The sequence below is a fragment of the Mustela putorius genome, unplaced genomic scaffold (genome assembly GCF_011764305.1).
Source record: "Mustela putorius furo isolate JIRA1106 unplaced genomic scaffold, ASM1176430v1.1 tig00000551_pilon_pilon_pilon, whole genome shotgun sequence".
Lineage (NCBI taxonomy): Eukaryota > Metazoa > Chordata > Mammalia > Carnivora > Mustelidae > Mustela > Mustela putorius.
The window spans coordinates 12,048,355-12,066,448 of NW_025421412.1; the positions used below are offsets into that span (position 1 = coordinate 12,048,355).

An 18,094-nucleotide genomic window follows, 5' to 3' on the forward strand; every position below is an offset into this window, starting at 1 on the left:
ATGCAGATAATAGAAAAGAAAAAGTCAAAATCTCTGCTCTGTTACTACCAAATTAATATTCTGACATATTTTCTTACAGATCATACTTAAGTGTAGTTATGTTCGTCAGACCTGAGAATCTTTCTTTCTCATTATTGGGTTTCTTTATGTAGAATGATAGGGTAGCTCATTGAAACTACCCTATGAATCTTTCTTTGAAATGTTCTATCCTGGTTTTTCATTGTGCCGTTGCTGTGTTAAGGTAATGTAGTGGTCAATGTCGTGGTTTCCAGTTCTTTCTAGAGTTGAAATACTAACTCTTCCTTTTCTGGTTGGTGAATGTTTTGGTCTGCTCGGGCTACTGTAACGAAATACCACAGACTGTTTGCGCTCACGGTCCTGGAGGCTGAAGTTGTAGGTCAGGTTGCGAGCATGGCCAGGTGAGGGCCATCTCCCTCCCCATCATAGACTTCTCAACTGTGCCCTCAAATGGACAGTTGGGGAGTCCTCTGTTGGATCTCTTGTAAGAGCATTCATCCCACTCTTGGCCTAATCACCCCAAAGACCCCACCTCCAAATACCATCAACTTGCAGGGGGGTGGTAGGATTTCAACATATAAATTGGGGGGGGGGCACACATTCAGCCTGTAACAGTGTATTGTGGATCCATTTCTTTAGCAGTTTCTGTTCTCTCACTTCTTTAACTGCAAATGTTAGTATCAGTTCGGAAACCAAACGGACGCTTGGGCTTTCGGTGCCATGTGTGGCTGCTTTCATCAAGAATTTTCATTTTAAAATATTAAAAAGGTGGTTATTTTGTCTCCCTTGCAGATTAAAATAGAACTGCCCACCCAGCTGCACGAAAAGCACCACTTGCTGTTCACATTCTTCCATGTCAGCTGTGATAATTCAAGTAAAGGGAGCACAAAGAAGAGGGATGTTGTCGAAACACAAGGTTTGGGATTTCATCATTACCTTGGTCGTTCATAACTTATGTATTAGGTTCTCAAGTTTTATTTTGATTCTGAGCCCTCATCCTCTTGAGGAATTTTTATTTTTATTTTTTTTTCTTAGGATTTTATTAATTTGAGAGTCAGAGGGGAGAGCATGAGTCGGGGGAAAGGGAGGGACAAGCAGGCTCCCCACTGAGCACGGAGCCCAGTACAGGACTTCCTCCCAGGACCTGTAGATCTTGACCTGAGCAGATGTCAGACACTTACTGAGTCACCCAGGGGCTCCCCTTTCTGGAGTTTTTGATGAAGTTTGTGAAGGTAGCATATGTAAATTGTTTTAAAAGATCATTTTAGAATTGTAATCCCAAAGAGGCCAAAGTACATTGTAGACAATGTTCTGCAGAGACGAGTTCAGGGCCTTAAAGATCCAGCAGCTGAGTAGCACTGACTTTCCTTCATATGTTTTTGAATACCTACAGTGAAGTTTTTTGTGCTTTGTTTCAACAGTTGGATATTCCTGGCTTCCCCTCCTGAAGGATGGAAGAGTGGTAACAAGTGAACAGCAGGTTCCCGTCTCAGCCAATCTCCCGTCTGGCTACCTTGGCTACCAGGAGCTTGGGATGGGCCGGGTACAGGACTTTAAGATTCATTTATCCCACTACTTTCAGAAAACATGAAAAATCAACTAAAGCAAGAGTAACACAAAAAAGCACACAGTGTTTTTGCTGGTCTCAACATTTTGGTTTTAGTTATTCATTTTCAAGTAAACATAGGCCGGTGGAAGGCAATACTCTCGACAGCACAATTTAGAATTACGGCTTGGGCATTGTAGAAGCCCTGAACTAGCAGCATCTCAGCAGAGCAATGGAGATGTGGAGATGCTGGATGACATAGGAGTTTTTCACTGCAAACTAGCCATGCTTGAACAGGGATGTGTTCTCAGAGTCACTCTGAGTATTAGGAATTGTCTCCAGCTTAGAGGAAGTCAGGGTAGCCTGTTCTGATACATTTCTGATTCAGAAAAGCCTGGATTTTCTTAGATTTCTCTAATTGGTTAGTTGGTTTTGCATTTTTTAAGCCATCTTACGTTTTATAGACTTGAGTTTTATAACAAGCTTAGGTTTTCATTTCATTTTAAATGGCTTTTAATGTTTTTCTGCATTTAAGTAGTTCCAAATTTGGGTCCATGTTTTGGAAAAATCATGAAAATATTCTGAAATCAGGGGAAATCATGTAAACTTCAGTTAAAATTGCTAGTCTGAACAAGAAAAAAATGGAGGTTTCAGAAATCAAAATAAGCACACGTAGATGATTGGCCCTTTACCCATGTTAGGTCTTCTTCTGCTGGCCTATTTGCTGGATGCAGCATCTTCTGCCACCGCTTTCATGTTCCTGAGCTCTGGGTTGTCTAAGTCATTGGTGAAATAGGATTCTTTCCCTCTCAAATGGACAGTAATTCCACAGCCGCAACTAAGCAAAAGATAACTTGGAAAATCCAGGAAGGAGGGCAGTGAGGGGAAGAAAGTGGGGGGAAATGAGTATCAGTTGCATCCCTGCTGTTAGACAGCTGTGACTCTTGAGTCACTGATGCTGTTTGAGCCTGTGACTCCTCTTCAGACCCGTCCGTGAACGTGGTGTTTGAAGCCAAGGTCACTGATTTGTTGGGATGGTTTTTTTTTCCCCTTCCCTATCTTTTCAGCATTATGGTCCAGAAATTAAATGGGTAGATGGAAGCAAGCCACTGCTGAAAGTTTCAACTCATCTGGTTTCCACAGTGTATACTCAGGTATGTGTTATTCCAGTAGCGTTGGCAGTGATGGCTGAATGAATGAGTTTGCACTATTTTTTGGTAAAACGAAATCCTAATTGATAATGTCATATGGATATATTTTTACTCTAGAGGTCCTTCATTGAAGAAAGTGCATTATAAGGTGCTCTTATGTACTGATATAAATGAATAATATAAGTAACATTTCTCAACAGTTTTCTTCTTTTGTTGGAGGATCTTTGAAATCTTTTTTAAAATTTATTTTTTATTTCTTTGATATTTTCATTTTTATATGATCAGTTTCATTGTTTAAATAAAACATGCATGCTCTAAGAAGCAGATATTCCTGTTTCCACAGCATTATGCTAACAGGCTTTCTTTCTTTCTCTCCTCCCCCCCCCCCCCCCCCCCCCCCCGCCAGGATCAGCATTTACATAATTTTTTCCAGTACTGCCAGAAAACTGAATCTGGAGCCCAAGCCTTAGGGAGTGAACTTGTAAAATACCTTAAGGTATCAGGTCGCTTTCTTAGTAACCCCTTTTTAATGAGTTTGGGGTAGGTTGGGTTTTCATTTTGGTGGCGAATATTGTTCTTAACCACTTGCGAACCTGGGAAGGATGCTCTCAGCTAGATATTCTCACATTGATAGTCTGTGTGGTGGATAGTCATGGTGGCAAGAAGTGGACTCAGAAATAGGACAACTCCAGAACACTGTATGTTAACTCTACTGGAATTAAAATGAAAACCTTAATTTAAAAAAAAAAAAGAAAAAGCAAAGAAATAGGACAACTCCTGCCTTCATCCTCATCCCACATATACTGTTTTTAGGCCAACCCCAAACACATTGTTCTCTGCATAGAAAATCACTCACTAGCACAGGCTATCAGTTGAGTGCTCCCCGGTACAGAGCACAGTAACAGGCACATAAGAAGCAGTGACTTTAGTCCCACTGTTAAGTAATTTCTAGTTCACCATAGGTGATAATGTAACCTTGGAGAATGTGTGCTAGGTGGGGGAACCCTCCCCCGCAAAAAAAACCCAACTGGAAGAACCAAAAGAATGCACGTGATGATCACCTTCTTACCCAACCCCAGTGTTGTGCTGGGGTTGGGGTCTCCCAGCATCCTGGAACAGTGAGAGCAGGGTGGGGTTTATGTAGGGGAGCATTATCCAGAATGTGGTTCCATGGGAATGTTTTTTTAAAAGGAGAGTAGCTAAAAGAGCACCCTAGGCATGAGGACAAATAAGAAATGTGAGAAAAGGGGGCGCCTGGGTGGCTCAGTCAGTTAAGTGACCAGCTCTTGATTTCAGGTCCGGTCACAATCGTGGGGCCCTGGGATTGAGCCTTACATCAGCCCCCATGCTCAGCGGGGAGTGGACTTGAGATGCTCCCTCTCTCTCTGCCCTCCCCCCGCATGCTCACACTCTCTCTCTCAAATAAATAAATCTTAAAGAAAAAAAAAAAGAAATGTGAGAAATGGAATATGAGTTTGTCCGACTTCAGCAAGGAACGTGGAATGAAGAGTTCTGAAATCACTGCTTGGCCAAGTTTCCTTTCAGGTATCTCACAGAGAGCCTTAGGAGTTTAAGAAGAATCTTTGAATTAGTTTTCTGTTGCTGCTATAACAAATTACCATAAACTTAGGGGCTCCAAACAACACGAATTTATTTTCTTAAACTTCCCTAGGTCTGAAGTCTGACACAGGCCTCACTGGGCCCAAATCAAGGTGTTACTAACATGGCTGAGTTCCTTTCTGGAAACTCTGGAAGTGACTCTGTTTCCTTGTCCTTTCCCAGCTTCTGAAGGTTGCCCTCATTCGTAGCTAGTGACCCCTTTCTCCATCTCAAAGCCAACAGTGTTCCATCTCTGACCATTCTTTCCTTTGGCATGTCTCTCCTGGCTCTCCCCTTCTGCCTCCCTCTTCTGACTTTAAGGCTTGTGAGGACATTGGGTCCACCTGAATAATCCAGGACAGTCCCCCTACCTTAAGGCCAGTCTTAATTCCCTTTTGCCATGTAACATATTCACAGGTTCTAGGATTAGGATGTGGACATCTTTGTCCCCTATTCTGCCCGCCACTGCCTTCCACTGTTGAGATAGATTTCTTCCATCCTTGTTTGGAACTGATTGGAAATTGCTTGGGGTTAGGCTCTTAAAAAAAAAAAAAAAGTTTTTTCCTTTATTTGAGAGAGAGCGAGTGAGCATGTGCAGGGTTGGTGTCTTAAGGTCACACAAGGGCCATTGCATGTCCGCAGAGCCTGCATGCGATGGAAGGTCACGTGATGATCGCCTTCTTGCCCACCATCCTAAACCAGCTGTTCCGCGTCCTCACCAGAGCCACCCAGGAAGAAGTCGCCGTCAACGTGACCCGGTAAGAGGCGGGTAGGCGGATGCCTCCTTCCCTTTCAGTCTGTCCACATCTGGAGCACGGTCATACATATCTGGGATGCGAGTATGTGTTGACCATTATATTTAAGAAATTTCTTTTGATCCCATGTGTAGGGACCCCCATCTAATTCCTCGTTTCCTTGTTGCCTGTGGTGCCAGTAGCATCATCGTTGTTCTGCAGCTACTGTGTAATAATGAAATGTTCTCATTCCCACATTACTATTCATTGCTTTGTTCATTTCTGTGGTGTGTAGGGTCATTATTCATGTGGTTGCCCAGTGCCATGAGGAAGGATTGGAGAGCCACTTGAGGTCATATGTTAAGGTATGTAAAATAAACGGTCCCAGTCATGTAAATCTGTGGCTCTCCAATTTTCCTTCTAAGGACTCATTTTTTTTTTAATCTAGTTATTTTGGGATGAAACTTAATACCTCTGCTTTCTCTTCCATACCTATAGCCAGTGCCTTATACCTGAACGAGAGGAAATCCAAAGAGAGGCAGCCATTCATTTATTTACTTAATTTTGTTTTTCAACATATTTCTTATAATGGGTTTTGCAAATAATAATGACATGGAGTTTTAAAAAGAAGACTTTTAAGTCACTCTTGGTAGGCCTTTGGTACAGCCCTATTATTTTCATTTTTCTTTTTCACAACTAAAATTTGCAGTAGAACTGTTTCTCCTGAGACGAAAAGGTTAGCGCTGGCCACGATAAATGAGAGAACTATGTGGGACAGCAAGAGATATCACTAGGAGGAATATCAACGGGTTCTTCATTTATGTAACACTATTCCATAGACAGAGTGGCGGTTACCATTCTGAAAAGTTACACACGTGGTGTTTAGTCTTAGACACCTCTATAAATTATAGCTATGGAATCAAGTCACCCAGTGTCGGGTGACACATTCCTTGAAGTCCTTGGGAGGTGGAGTTGTGGGCTGGAGGACCACTGACCTGAGCCAGGTGGTTCCTGTATTGTGATGGGTTCCGTGAAATTATCCTGGGCTCCTCTTTGTGTCCCCCTTACCCCCTTCTGTTTCTACACCTTCCTCTCCCACCCCGCACTTGTGCCTCAGTCCCTCACCGCCATCCATCCCTTGGAGCCTCTCCTGCTTTCAGCCCATCCTAGATAACCAGGACATTAAAATATCTTTCCCTTTTCTTCAAAGTATGCTTATAAGGCTGAGCCGTACATTGCCTCCGAATACAAGACAGTGCACGAAGAGCTGACGAAAGCCATGACCACGATTCTCAAGCCTTCTGCTGACTTCCTCACCAGCAACAAACTACTCAAGGTATGTTGCAGGGCTGAGCAGTGCGGCTTTCCGTCATGGAAATCGGTGGGAGAAAATCCAAACGCCGTAGCCCAATCTGCCCACCCTTCTGTGTGCGTTTACAGACCGCCACCACCTCCGGCAAAGGGGTAAAGAGTTAGTGCTTCGGGACCAACTTTGCTGCTTATACTTGTGCTTCTATCAGACCTGCAGAATATTACTGTATTTAAAATATCATGGGCTCTTAAGTTTTAAGAAGTCATTACATGCGAACGAGTGAAGGACATGGAGGTGGCGATTATAAAGGAGGCATCGGCAGGGGAGGCTCAGTCAAGAGGAAAATCCCAGATGTAATCCAGCGGTGCCGCTGTTGGCTGTGCTGTCTAAGTGGGAGGCAGGAGAACAGCTGCCTTGCATGTACCTCTGGTCCGATGATGTTTTGCCCAGTGGTTGAGCCCTGCTTTGCGGTCACCCCTGTTTCGTGTCTGTAACATTGTCAGCCTAAGAGAGTAAACACCTCGCCTCCTGATTATTGTATATCTCACCTGGATCCTTTTTTTTTTTTTCTTTCAGTATTCATGGTTTTTCTTTGACGTTTTGATAAAATCCATGGCTCAGCATTTGATAGAGAACTCCAAAGTTAAGGTATGTCACTTCCTATCAGGGCTGGGGTGGTGACTCTTAGGGGAAAGTCTTTTCGGTGCTTTGTCGCTCTCATTCATGAACGCTTTCTGTTGCCAGTTCCAGCACAGTCCTAGGTGCTTTCCAAGTACGAAAGCATTTTATTCCAAGTACTGAAGCCACAAGACTGTCATAAAGTACTTCTCCGCATTTTATAGAGGAAGAAACTGAGCCCAGAGCGAGTTCCTTGCCGAGGCCACACTGCTAGTGAATGGAGGGGGCCGGGTGTTGAGAACAGTCTGGCTCCAAAGCCCACTGTCCCGAAGCATGTGTTACTAAGTCCAAAGAAAACTCTGTCTCCTCCTTTGTATAGCTTGGAAGTCTTCAAGTCTGTTGAAATGAGATTAACAGTTTAAGCATTTAATTTAAATGTAATTACCGAGTCTTGAACATTGTAGACCTTTCTCAGGGCTTTAGACAAGAGTGTCTGATGTTACTTTACGTCCTCTGGAAGCAGTGAAGGGACTCTGAGATAGCTCCTTGCTGAGGGGCCTGGGTGTGTGTGACACTGTGGGTCCCCATGCTGAAGGCATCCTAGCCTGTCCCTTCAGTTTTCTCTGGACCCATTGCTGTCTGGGTGTGACTGGCTAGTGCTGGCTGTCTGAAGCTCAGTGTAGATACATTTTTGCAAGATTCAGCGGTCAAGTGACAAAGCCCCTTTTGAGATGTGCATATTCTTGGAGTTGCCATCACGACCCTGAATGCTCTCTGCATTGCATTGTGCAGGGTCTTGAGTCTTGTGGAGAGCAGGAGGCCCGAGTGCAGGGAGCAGGTCACGGTACCGAGCAGTCTTTAGCAGTGAATCCAGGGAGGACAGGGGAGCCACAGGGAGAGAGGGTGAAGGTCAAGTCTCCCTGCACCGGGGGTCAGACTCTGGGAGGAAGCCTTGGGAGAGGCTGCTGGGTTTCGTCGGGCAGAAGGTTAGAAGGTTGGCAGCTCAGAACTGAAAGCCACACTTCCTCCAGTCGAGCGGGTGCCTGACCAGGTGGTTTCCTTTTTCTTTTCTTTTTTTTTTTCTTCTTTTAATTCTGGTTTTAGTGCACAGGCAGATGCCAGACGGAGGTGGACCCTGCTTTCCACAGAGTAACATGCCATCTAAATCATGCCCGGATAGCCTGCCAAGTGAGAAACCTAGCAGATTATCCACTTGGCAGTATGCAGCTAAGTGTGTGGGCACGCGTGCGCGCGCGCGCGTGCACACACACACACACACACATGCGTGCAGGTCACTTGGATGTAGTACTTTCATGTTACAAATGTCATACGCATGATAGGCTGTGGGCTTGCCTTGGTTCGCTTGGGCTACCACAGCAAGTACCACCGCCTGTTTGGCCTTAACGATTGGGATTTATTTCCACACAATTCTGGAGACTAGAAGTCTGAGATTAAGGTGTCTTTAGGGTTGGTTTCAAGGCCTCCCTTCTTGGCTTGTAGATGGCTCTCTTCTCCCTGGGTCTGTGCATTGTTTTCCCTCTGGCATTGTCTGTGTCCAGATCTTCTCCTCTTATAAGGACACCAGTCTTGGTGGACTGAGGTTCACCTTCATGGCCTTGTTTTAATCTGATTACCTCTTATAGACTTTGTCTCCAAATATGTTCACATTCTGAGACTGTGGGTTAGGACTTCAACATGCGAATTTTAAGGAGACACAATTCAGTCCATAACAAGGCCCCAATGGGTTTTTCATTGTTTTTGGCTCTAAATAAATATAATGACTCCAGAAAGATTGGTGACTTGCATATATTTAAAAATATAGCTGTTTGTTCAGAAAGCATTCATTGAGAGCCTTTTATTTATATGCAGGCTCAAGGGTTACAAAGTTAAATGAGGCATGGTTTATGCTCTCACAGAGTTTAGGTGGGAAAGTGCATGGCTAGACCACAGGAGCAATGGTCAGAGGTAATGAACACTTTTGAAACACCCACAGAAGTCTAAGTATCGGGCTCCTTAGTGGCTCAGTCAGTTAACTATCTGCCTTCAGCTCCGGTCAGGATCTCAGGGTCCTGGGATCAAGTCCCGCATTAGGCTCCCTGCTCAGCTGGGAGTCTGCTGCTCTCTCTGCCTGCCACTCCCCATATTTGTGCATTTGCTCTCCATCTCTCTCTCTCAAAGATAAATAAATCTTTAAAATAAATAAATAAAATCTTAAAAAAATAATAAAATCTTAAAAAAAAGGAAGTATAAGTATCAATAACATCTCTTTCTGGAAACCATGGTAGAAAATTTAAATAGAGTAATTTAACTGCCTGTGTTTTTTTTTTTTCAAGATGCTAAATTAAACCATAAAAATATAGGGATGGTAGGGACCTGAAAGCTCCCTTCTGGTCCAGCTCCGCCCCTGTGCCACAGAGGTCGAGATGGGTACAGACCCGTGAGGTGCCGTGCCCGGGGTCACACAGCAGAGCAGAACCTCGAGGTCATGCTAGAGTCACAACCGGCTGCTCCCAGGTGATCCGCCCTTTCCAGCCTTATAACTCAACTCTCCAGCACTTCTGGGCCTTCCAACACTTTGTTTGTCGCACTTTTTAGAACAGACTGCTCAAATGCTACCCTGCACAACCTTTTCTGTACGTTAATTACATCTTGGTCCTGAAAGAATATTCAGAGAGTTTTTGGAAGCAGTTTATTTAAAAATTGTTATCCAGCATAAAAAGAAACACTCTAGCATCCAAAAGGAGAAAACTTAGCCATAAGATAATTTACTATAAAAAGAGATTCAAAATACCTATTTACCACTTTGGAGAATTTAACATTTCACTTTTAGAGGGCTCCCCTCTGACTTCTGTGCGACGCCTTCCCCGAATCACATTATTGATCTTCTCACATATTTTGAAGGTTTTATTCATTTTGCCTCCTATCTTAGAAATAATGAATTTTACGTGTTTGGGTTAGTTATTTTTAGGTCTGTCTTTATTTACATCTTGGGAAGTATATGTCCTCGTCCCTTATCCCAGGGTTCTGAATTGAGAGAACAAGTTCATATTCACCATTCCTGTGTTATTTGTGATTTCCAAAATCATGATCAAATTCCCTGAGAGTTTTTATACTTTCAGACTGAGGATTATTAGTACATGCAATGTGTTTATAATCTTGACCTTGATTTTTTTCCTCTTTGGTATAGTAGGGGCACCTGGGCCACAGGCTCATGTAAGAGCCATATAATGCTGTCAGTGCAGCTGAAAGTGCCCTTTCCAAGACTTTTTAGCATAGACCAACATTTGGAGGCCAGTTTATGTAGAGCTGGTGCCTTGGGTGAACACTCTTGCTGGTAATGGGGTCATTCTGTCTACTGCATATTTATGTAGAAGGAGATGCCCCTGAAGCAGGTGCACCCTGGTAGGTCTGTTTCTAATGCTCCACTCTTGAACATGGCCACATGTCCACCTCCCCATCCCAGCCAGTCCAACTACACTTTGTGCCATTCGCCGAGGAAGGCTGTAAATCACAGCGTCCCTTTGAACTAGCATCTAAAATAAGCAATTTCCTTACTACCGCAGATGGACCTGGAAGTTTGGGTTGATTACATGTGACCATGCCAGACCCAAGTGTTCCATAGGCGATGTGTGCTTGGAATTTACAATACGCAGTTTTTGAGGAAAATATAAAACCGACCTCGTCAAAGCCTACTAAGGAGTTCCCAACTCTGAACCCCACTCAGCCTCTATGCTCAACACATTTTAGGTGTTCCTTCTCTATCACTTATAGTTAGCAGCTATAATTTCAGCAGACTCTTTTGGAATTTCCTCTCCTCCCACCTCGAGTCAAGCCAAATTGCTAGCATTGCACAGGTGTACGTCTCGCAAGCTGGAAAATGTGGCCTACGATGGGGTGAATATATAACCTTAGTTAGGCGTTTAGCCATCAACCATTTCCTGACTTAATTGAGCAAGGAAAGAGTGCTCAAATGAAAAGTAGGGAAAGGATGGTGTGGTTCATGTTTTAAACGAACTGTGCGCGCTTCCCCCCCTACTATAAATGCGTGATGGCAGAATCCCCAGCACCTGTTTGGAACAGTCACTGGCAATGCACAGAGCACGGAGAAGTGATGCCAATGGCATAGATGGTGCATCGCCAGCCCCAAGCTGATGCCATCCCGGGGCGAAGAAGACATTCAGCTGGGCACACACAGTTAAGAGAACAGAGCAGAAGGGGTCTGTGTGAGCTCCAAAGTGAGAAATCAATGTGGAGGTTGGTGGGGAGCTTCCACATTTGGGGAGAAGACAATGAGCATGAAGCAGGAGAAAGGGCTCATAACCCAGGTAAGGCCAGGAAAATGAGGTTTATTAGCTAATAGGCTTATTTATTATATCTTAGGGAGCTGTAACATAGTCTCAGTGTCCTCTCCTTCGAGCTGGCGCGTCTGTACTCACCACCCTGGTCAGCTGCCCATTACCCTGGATTATTTTCTTCCGATTCAGTGGATAGTAGTCTCCATAACAACATCTAATTATGGTGGTCTTTATCACCTTTAGAGGCGTCTTACCTTACTGTTTTGTTGCCAGATTAGGGCTCCTGATAACGTGTTGGTCATTTCAGTCTTCAAGGCACTGAGCTGACGTCTGATCACAGAGCAGCTTCGTTGCTCTGTTGGTGTGTTAATTATCCACTGTTCTTCACGACGTTTTCTTTCTTTCTAATGAAAACTAATTATTGTAGGATTTTTAAAATAAACATAAAAGGAAAGAGAAAAGTTGAATGAACCACATGTTTGAAGCTCTGTCACTCATCTTCCGCAGTTACTGGCCTGCTGCCCTTACGACTTCATATGTCCACCATCACACTGTTTTTAGAGCATTTTAAGAACTATCACCAAAGATTTTACATTTCATCTGTAAAATCTTGAGTGTGCCCTCTCTAACAGATAAAGCCTTTGAAAGAGATGGAAGCACCATACCATAATGACCCTCAACAAAGTCAGCGGTATTTCTTCGTTACCATCGGACACCCTGTCTGTATTCAGTTTCCCCAGCTGTTTCAGAAATGCCCTTTTACCATCACCTGGTCCGAATCAGGACCTAAACACAGTCTTCACATTGCATGTGGTTGATGTGTCTCTGAAGTTTCCTGGATTTTCAAACTGTTCCTTCCCCATTTATTTGTTTTTTAATGCAGTATATTTGTTGAAATGGGAGGACCATTTGTCCTGCGGAATTTCCCACATCATAACCTCACAGTGTTACGGGGCATGGTCCTCTGTCCCCCGTGGTTCCCATAAACTTGTATGATGTTGAAGCTCAGTTCGATTTAGGTTTGGTTTGCTTTGGGGCAAAAATACTTCATAACTGGTACTATTGCATCACATGGGGAGTCTTAAAGTATCTGGTTGTCCCACTTTTAGTTTTGATAATAGTGACTAATAGATTAAGTGGTGCCAACCCCAACCATCCACTTTCATGGTTTAAGCAGCCATCGACTAGTTCTGGAGGCATCAGGTATTTCTGGAGAGACCGTTCTTCAGGAGTAGCCAGCTTGGGTAGCAGGCAGGTATGCCTGGTGGTCTGCGAGGTGGCCTGACCTGGGGTCCAGGAAGCGATCATCATCTATTGAGGCTGACCCCTCAGGATATAGAGTTACGGGTTGCATATATAGAACAAAATCCCTTTGGCATTTCTAATTTTACAGTTTTGTTTTTGGAAGTGGGGAAACTTCAAATACGTATTATTATTACTTGATCCTTCCTTCACTGGGTTCTTGATTTTGTAAGTTTGCAAAGATTGTTTTATTATTGGTTTGAGAATTGAGATTATTGTAAAGCTGGCATTTCAAAATTCATAATTGGTTCTGGTATTTGATGCATGAAATAATGCATATAGAAATCACTAGATTTCAATTCTAGTTTTAGAAAATACTGTTTCTTGATATTGGGTTATGGATTTGGCTGTAGTAAAACAGATCAAAATAATGGTTTAAATAAGACAAAAGGTTCATTTCTGTCTTTTGGAAAATTATAAGCCAGTAGATAGCTCTGAGAGTGGGAGGCTTGTTCCCCAGGGTCATTTGAGGACTCAAGCTTCTCTCCAGTTATCCAGCCCAGGTGTCACCCTCATCCACATGGTTGAAAAGCTGGCTCACCCCCTGCACCACATTCCAGGCAGTGGTGAAGAAGACTTGGAAGGCAATCATCCCATGGACAGGGCTGGGGAAAAGCATCGTTTTCCTCTTAAAGCCTATTGGCCAGAACTCAGTCACATGGCCTTTCTCTGGACTCAGGTTAGGCTGGGAAATGTAGTCTCTAGCTGGGCAGCAGCTTGCACGTGTGAAACCCAGGGGTTTCACCACTGAAAGAGAGAAGGAAAGTCAGTACTTAGTGAATCTCTCTAAACTTCAATTTTCTCATTTGTAAAATGTGGGTGAAGATAGCCCCCTGTTGTGGTTGTTAGAATCACATGCATGAGTGGATAAATGTCATGGAGCATGTAATTCAGCTCCCTTCATGTTTTAGGAGTCAGTAATTTTTCTCATTTATTGGGCATATGGGTGGGGAAGCGAAGTGTCCAAGAGTAGAAAGAACACAGGCCTTGGATTCGGGGTGGATCTGGGTTTGAATCTTTGTTACTTGTTAGGGTTTTGTTTGTTTCTTTGTTTGTTTAATTAAATTTAACTTTTTAAAAAGATTTTTTATTTTATTTATTTATTTTTTAAGATTTTATTTACTTATTTGACAGACCAGTAGGTAGAGAGGCAGGCAAATACAGAGAGGAGGAAGCAGGTTCCCCGCTGAGCAGAGAGCCCGATGCAGGGCTCCATCCCAGGACCCTGGGATCATGACATGAGTTGAAGGCAGAGGCTTTAACCCACTGAGCCACCCAGGCACCCCTACTTGTTAGTTCCTGACTGAAGACACATTTACCTGAGCTCTCCATCCACCTGTGAAATGAGGGTCAAACCTTATAAGAATTTAATGGAAAAGCACATAAAAACATGTAGCAGTGCAGTGCCTGATGTGTAGAGGATACACCATCCACGACAGCTAACTTTGAGATCTGTATAATTTCATAGATAAGCATTTCTTTTTTTTTTTTTAAAGATTTTATTTATTTATTTGACAGAGAGAAATCACAAGTAGATGGAGAGGCAGGCAGAGAGAGAGAGAGAGAGAGAGAGAGAGAGGGAAGCAGGCTCCCTGCTGAGCAGAGAGCCCGATGTGGGACTCGATCCCAGGACCCCAAGATCATGACCTGAGCTGAAGGCAGCAGCTTAACCCACTGAGCCACCCAGGCGCCCCATAGATAAGCATTTCTGATGGGGAGAAATTATTATATAAAGTAAATTTGACTGTTTCCTTTTTAAGTATTTTATTTATTTTTTTTTTTGAGAGAGAGCAGAGGGAGGAGCAGAGGGAGAGGGACAAGCAGACTCCCTGCGGAGCAGGGAGCCCAATGCAGGGCTCAATCCCAGGACCCCAGGATCACAACCTAAGCTTAACCGATTGAGCCACCTGGGTGCGCCTGAAGAAGACTGTTTTTAAGCAGTTTGAGCCGCTGACATACAGTCTCAGATCTGTTTACTTTCCGTTTGAATTCTTGAAGCTTAAACCTGAGCCACTGTTTTCTAAAGAGTTCTCTGAGAGGTACAGGCATTGAGGCCACCAGAAGTGTCCAGTAAAAACGCAGCTCTGATGAGAATCTCTGGGAGAAGAGGGACATCTCCACATTTTTACAAGTACCTCTGAGAGCATCTTTCTTGGGGCTGGGGTCTCAGGTCTAATGCACACCACTTACATTAGGTATCAGAATACCTGTACAGTATTTTGAGAGAAGAAAAAAATCATTTCTCTAGTCTCATTTTAGATAAGTAAGATTGGAGCTCTGGGTTTTTTCAAAAATGGACTTTAGGAATGAAATTTCCCTCTCCACCCCCCAGAGGGTCACCACTTTAAAAATAACACAGGTTTGTTCTAAATTCTTTTTAGTTATTACGAAACCAGAGATTTCCCGCATCCTATCATCATGCTGTGGAAACTGTTGTGAATATGCTGATGCCGCACATAACTCAGAAATTTCGAGATAATCCGGAGGCCTCTAAAAATGCAAATCACAGCCTTGCCGTGTTCATCAAGGTAAGGACCTCAGGGCATGGAGGGAATAAGTCAAGTGGTGAAATGTTCATTGTAGCAGTGACTAGTATACGGTTGGTGCCCAGTCATTGCCAATGGTGCATTTTTATGCTATAGGATAAACTTATGAACAGTAAATGCTGATTTCAACCCAACTTTAAAAAAAGAAAAAAAAGACTGGGGCCTAAATATTCCCCTTTGTGGCTTGTTTCTCTGCAGAGATGTTTCACCTTCATGGACAGGGGGTTTGTCTTTAAGCAGATCAACAACTACATCAGCTGCTTTGCTCCTGGAGACCCGAAGGTAACATGTGTGTTGCACACTGGTTTTTGTCTTCCTGATTGACATCCAGAAACCCGGCTGTTTCTCTGGGCTCATGTCACGGCTTCTTTCTATCCCAGAGGCATTCTTGTCCCTTCTTTTGGAGATACTTGCTAGTACTTGCGTTAATGTGTAAGACATTAGGGATGCAGTAGTTCTGAATGTAAAATAAGCATACCAACTGATTTTCTCATAAATAACTGAGAAGATTTCTCAACTACAAAATTAAAAAGTATATGTGTTGCGAATCATGGTTTATTTAACATGGAGCTAGAAGTAACTATGTAGGCTTTCTCTGATAGAATTATCTATCTCCTCCCTAGCGTGTCTATTTTAAAGCTCTGCCTTACTCGTTTTTTTTTTTTTTTTTATTGTATTAAGTCTGTGTCTATAATTACAAGCTGCCTGAAATTCTTTTTGAAGTAGGAGGAACATAAATAATAAATGTTCTAAGAGTCAGTGGAGGACATTGTTTGATGAAATGTATTTCCAGTTTTCAAACAAGTGCCTACAGCCATTCTGAAAATCTGACGTAGTATACAGGACATGGGGTTGTAAGAGGGTTGACGCTAACAACTGGTTGTATGATTTCTAATAGGTTTTTAGGATGCTGTATAAAATAGTCAAGTGAGGCATTTAACTTTCACTAACTGTCGTTTCCTGCAGACCCTTTTTGAATACAAGTTTGAATTTCTCCGTGTGGTGTGCAATCATGAACATTATATACCTTTGAATTTACCGATGCCATTTGGAAAAGGCAGAATTCAGAGATACCAAGGTAATCTATCTTCACATACGTCAATCTGGGTCTTTTCACAAAAAGCCATTTTTAATAAAAGAGAATTGATTGAGATATGACATTAGAATTTTCTGATTTTTTTGTTGATGAATTCATTTTTTTCTTGTTAAGTTTTCATGTAAAAAAATACTGCTAAAATGTGGTATAGGAGCTTAGCTTGTCAGCAAAATTACTGGACTACAGGTCATGTCAGTGTGACTCTTTTTCATTGAAAAATTCCTTTGCTTAAATAGAAATCCATTTTACTTACTGTAGTTTATTTTTATTTGTTTCACTTTTCCTTTTTTCTTATGAATTAGCTTTTCTTTCACCAACTGTGGAGTCAAATGACACTCCTGTAGGTAGGTGTGGGGTGTGATGCTTGCTTTCTTGCATTTTCCTCCTTTAAAAGAAAAAGAATGCAAGTCATTGCTGAAATGCTTACATATGCTCTTTGTTTAGGCATTTGCCATATACTCGGGTTCGTTTTTAAATTCGCGATAAACCAGTGAATTTATTCTCACTGTAGCTAAGATACTGCTGTTAACACCCTTGGGAGGGAGCTGGGTTTTGCTCCTGGGGTCTCTGTGTCCTCTAGGATAGCCCTTCAAGAGGCACAACAAACAGAATGCCCTCCTTTACTCCAAAAATGTATTATTCCACCATTTTCATGGTCCTTGTCTATAGTGGTGGCCGTAACCTAATCACAAGCAACACGGCTTTTCACGTGCATTTTATGTCTGCATGTTGAGTCTTTAACTGTTCTGTATCTTCTTAAAGTTTGACGAGAGTAAACGCGTAGAGATTTCCTTGTCTTCACTAAGTCATACAAATCAAATTAGTCTGTCGGGTCTGTTAGGTTTAGTGCTATGTGCGTACATGGGGATTAATTATTTATACTGATAGAAAAGCAGAAGGATGCCACCAAACCATTAATACCCTAAATCAACGGCCTCTGAAACTTAGAGGGAAACACATAGAAGCATTGGTTCAGAGACACAAATGTCTTTCTCCAGGAGCGACTTGGACTACCTTTTAAGGAGCCAGAAGGGGTTGGGGGCCTGGGGTTGGCATTCGTGCGTTCAACACCTATTTACCTGGCACCAACCGAGTCTGGGCACACGGGACTTTGGGAGGCGGTCGCGGATGACAAGGATGAAAATCCCAGGCTGTTTTCCCTCAGTGAAGTCTGTGCAGTGTTAGCGATGAGGTCTGAGGAGAGAAAACTAAAGTGGGGCAAGTAGGGGTATGATATGAGCAGCAGGGCATGTGGGAGAGGGTAGCCAGGAAAAGCCTCACTGCTAAGGTAACTTGGGGGTGATAATGAGATGAAAGCCAGGGATTGAATGTCCTGGGTCGAGGGAACGGCTGGGTATTTGGCAACCCGAATCCCACCTGTCTCGTCTTACTCCCCACTGTTGCCCACACTTCAGACATCCCTGCCGGCTCCCGGCATCTCCATCATGGCGTGCCCACCCCTGACTTTCCTTCGCCTCACACAGCACCCCTCTGGGGGAATCGTCCCCTTCCTGCCCAGAGAGTCAGCACCTCTTCCGTGGAGCCTGCCGCGTCTCCTCCTGCCCCCTCCCAGGACCCCAGCGGCGCTCCAAACTTGTCTCACTCCCCTCACCTTGCAGTCACTAACCCACCTGTACTTGGAGACCGAGACCCTCTTCCTTCCTCCTGTCAGGGTACCGGGGGTCGTCCTTTAAACCCCTTGGCTGGGCAGCGAATGAGAGCTGATGCCTGCCTTGTCCTAAACTCCGTGGGGCCCTGTTGTTTGTCCTGCAGGACTGAGGGACGTGAAATCCGTCAGGTGCCCAGGAGACTCGCACACGCTCTCAGTCGACCATCGGGTTGTTTGGTGTCAAGGGGGGCTGCCCTCGGCAGGCGGC

The 18,094-nt window shown here is 43.6% G+C and overlaps 1 protein-coding gene across 24 annotated transcripts in view; it reads left to right on the top strand.

Moving 5' to 3' along the window:
* The window catches only part of DOCK9 (dedicator of cytokinesis 9), a 275,916-nt gene that overhangs the window by 187,472 nt on the left and 70,350 nt on the right, over positions 1 to 18,094 (top strand). For all 24 annotated transcript variants that reach the window (XM_045081367.1, XM_045081374.1, XM_045081380.1 and 21 more), the window contains exons 20-30: positions 811 to 934; positions 1,440 to 1,561; positions 2,632 to 2,718; positions 3,122 to 3,211; positions 4,957 to 5,072; positions 5,344 to 5,413; positions 6,259 to 6,384; positions 6,937 to 7,008; positions 14,957 to 15,103; positions 15,320 to 15,403; positions 16,088 to 16,199. In XM_045081367.1, the coding sequence (XP_044937302.1) occupies positions 811 to 934; positions 1,440 to 1,561; positions 2,632 to 2,718; positions 3,122 to 3,211; positions 4,957 to 5,072; positions 5,344 to 5,413; positions 6,259 to 6,384; positions 6,937 to 7,008; positions 14,957 to 15,103; positions 15,320 to 15,403; positions 16,088 to 16,199 (1,150 nt within the window). The remainder of the gene's footprint in view (positions 1 to 810; positions 935 to 1,439; positions 1,562 to 2,631; positions 2,719 to 3,121; positions 3,212 to 4,956; positions 5,073 to 5,343; positions 5,414 to 6,258; positions 6,385 to 6,936; positions 7,009 to 14,956; positions 15,104 to 15,319; positions 15,404 to 16,087; positions 16,200 to 18,094) is intronic.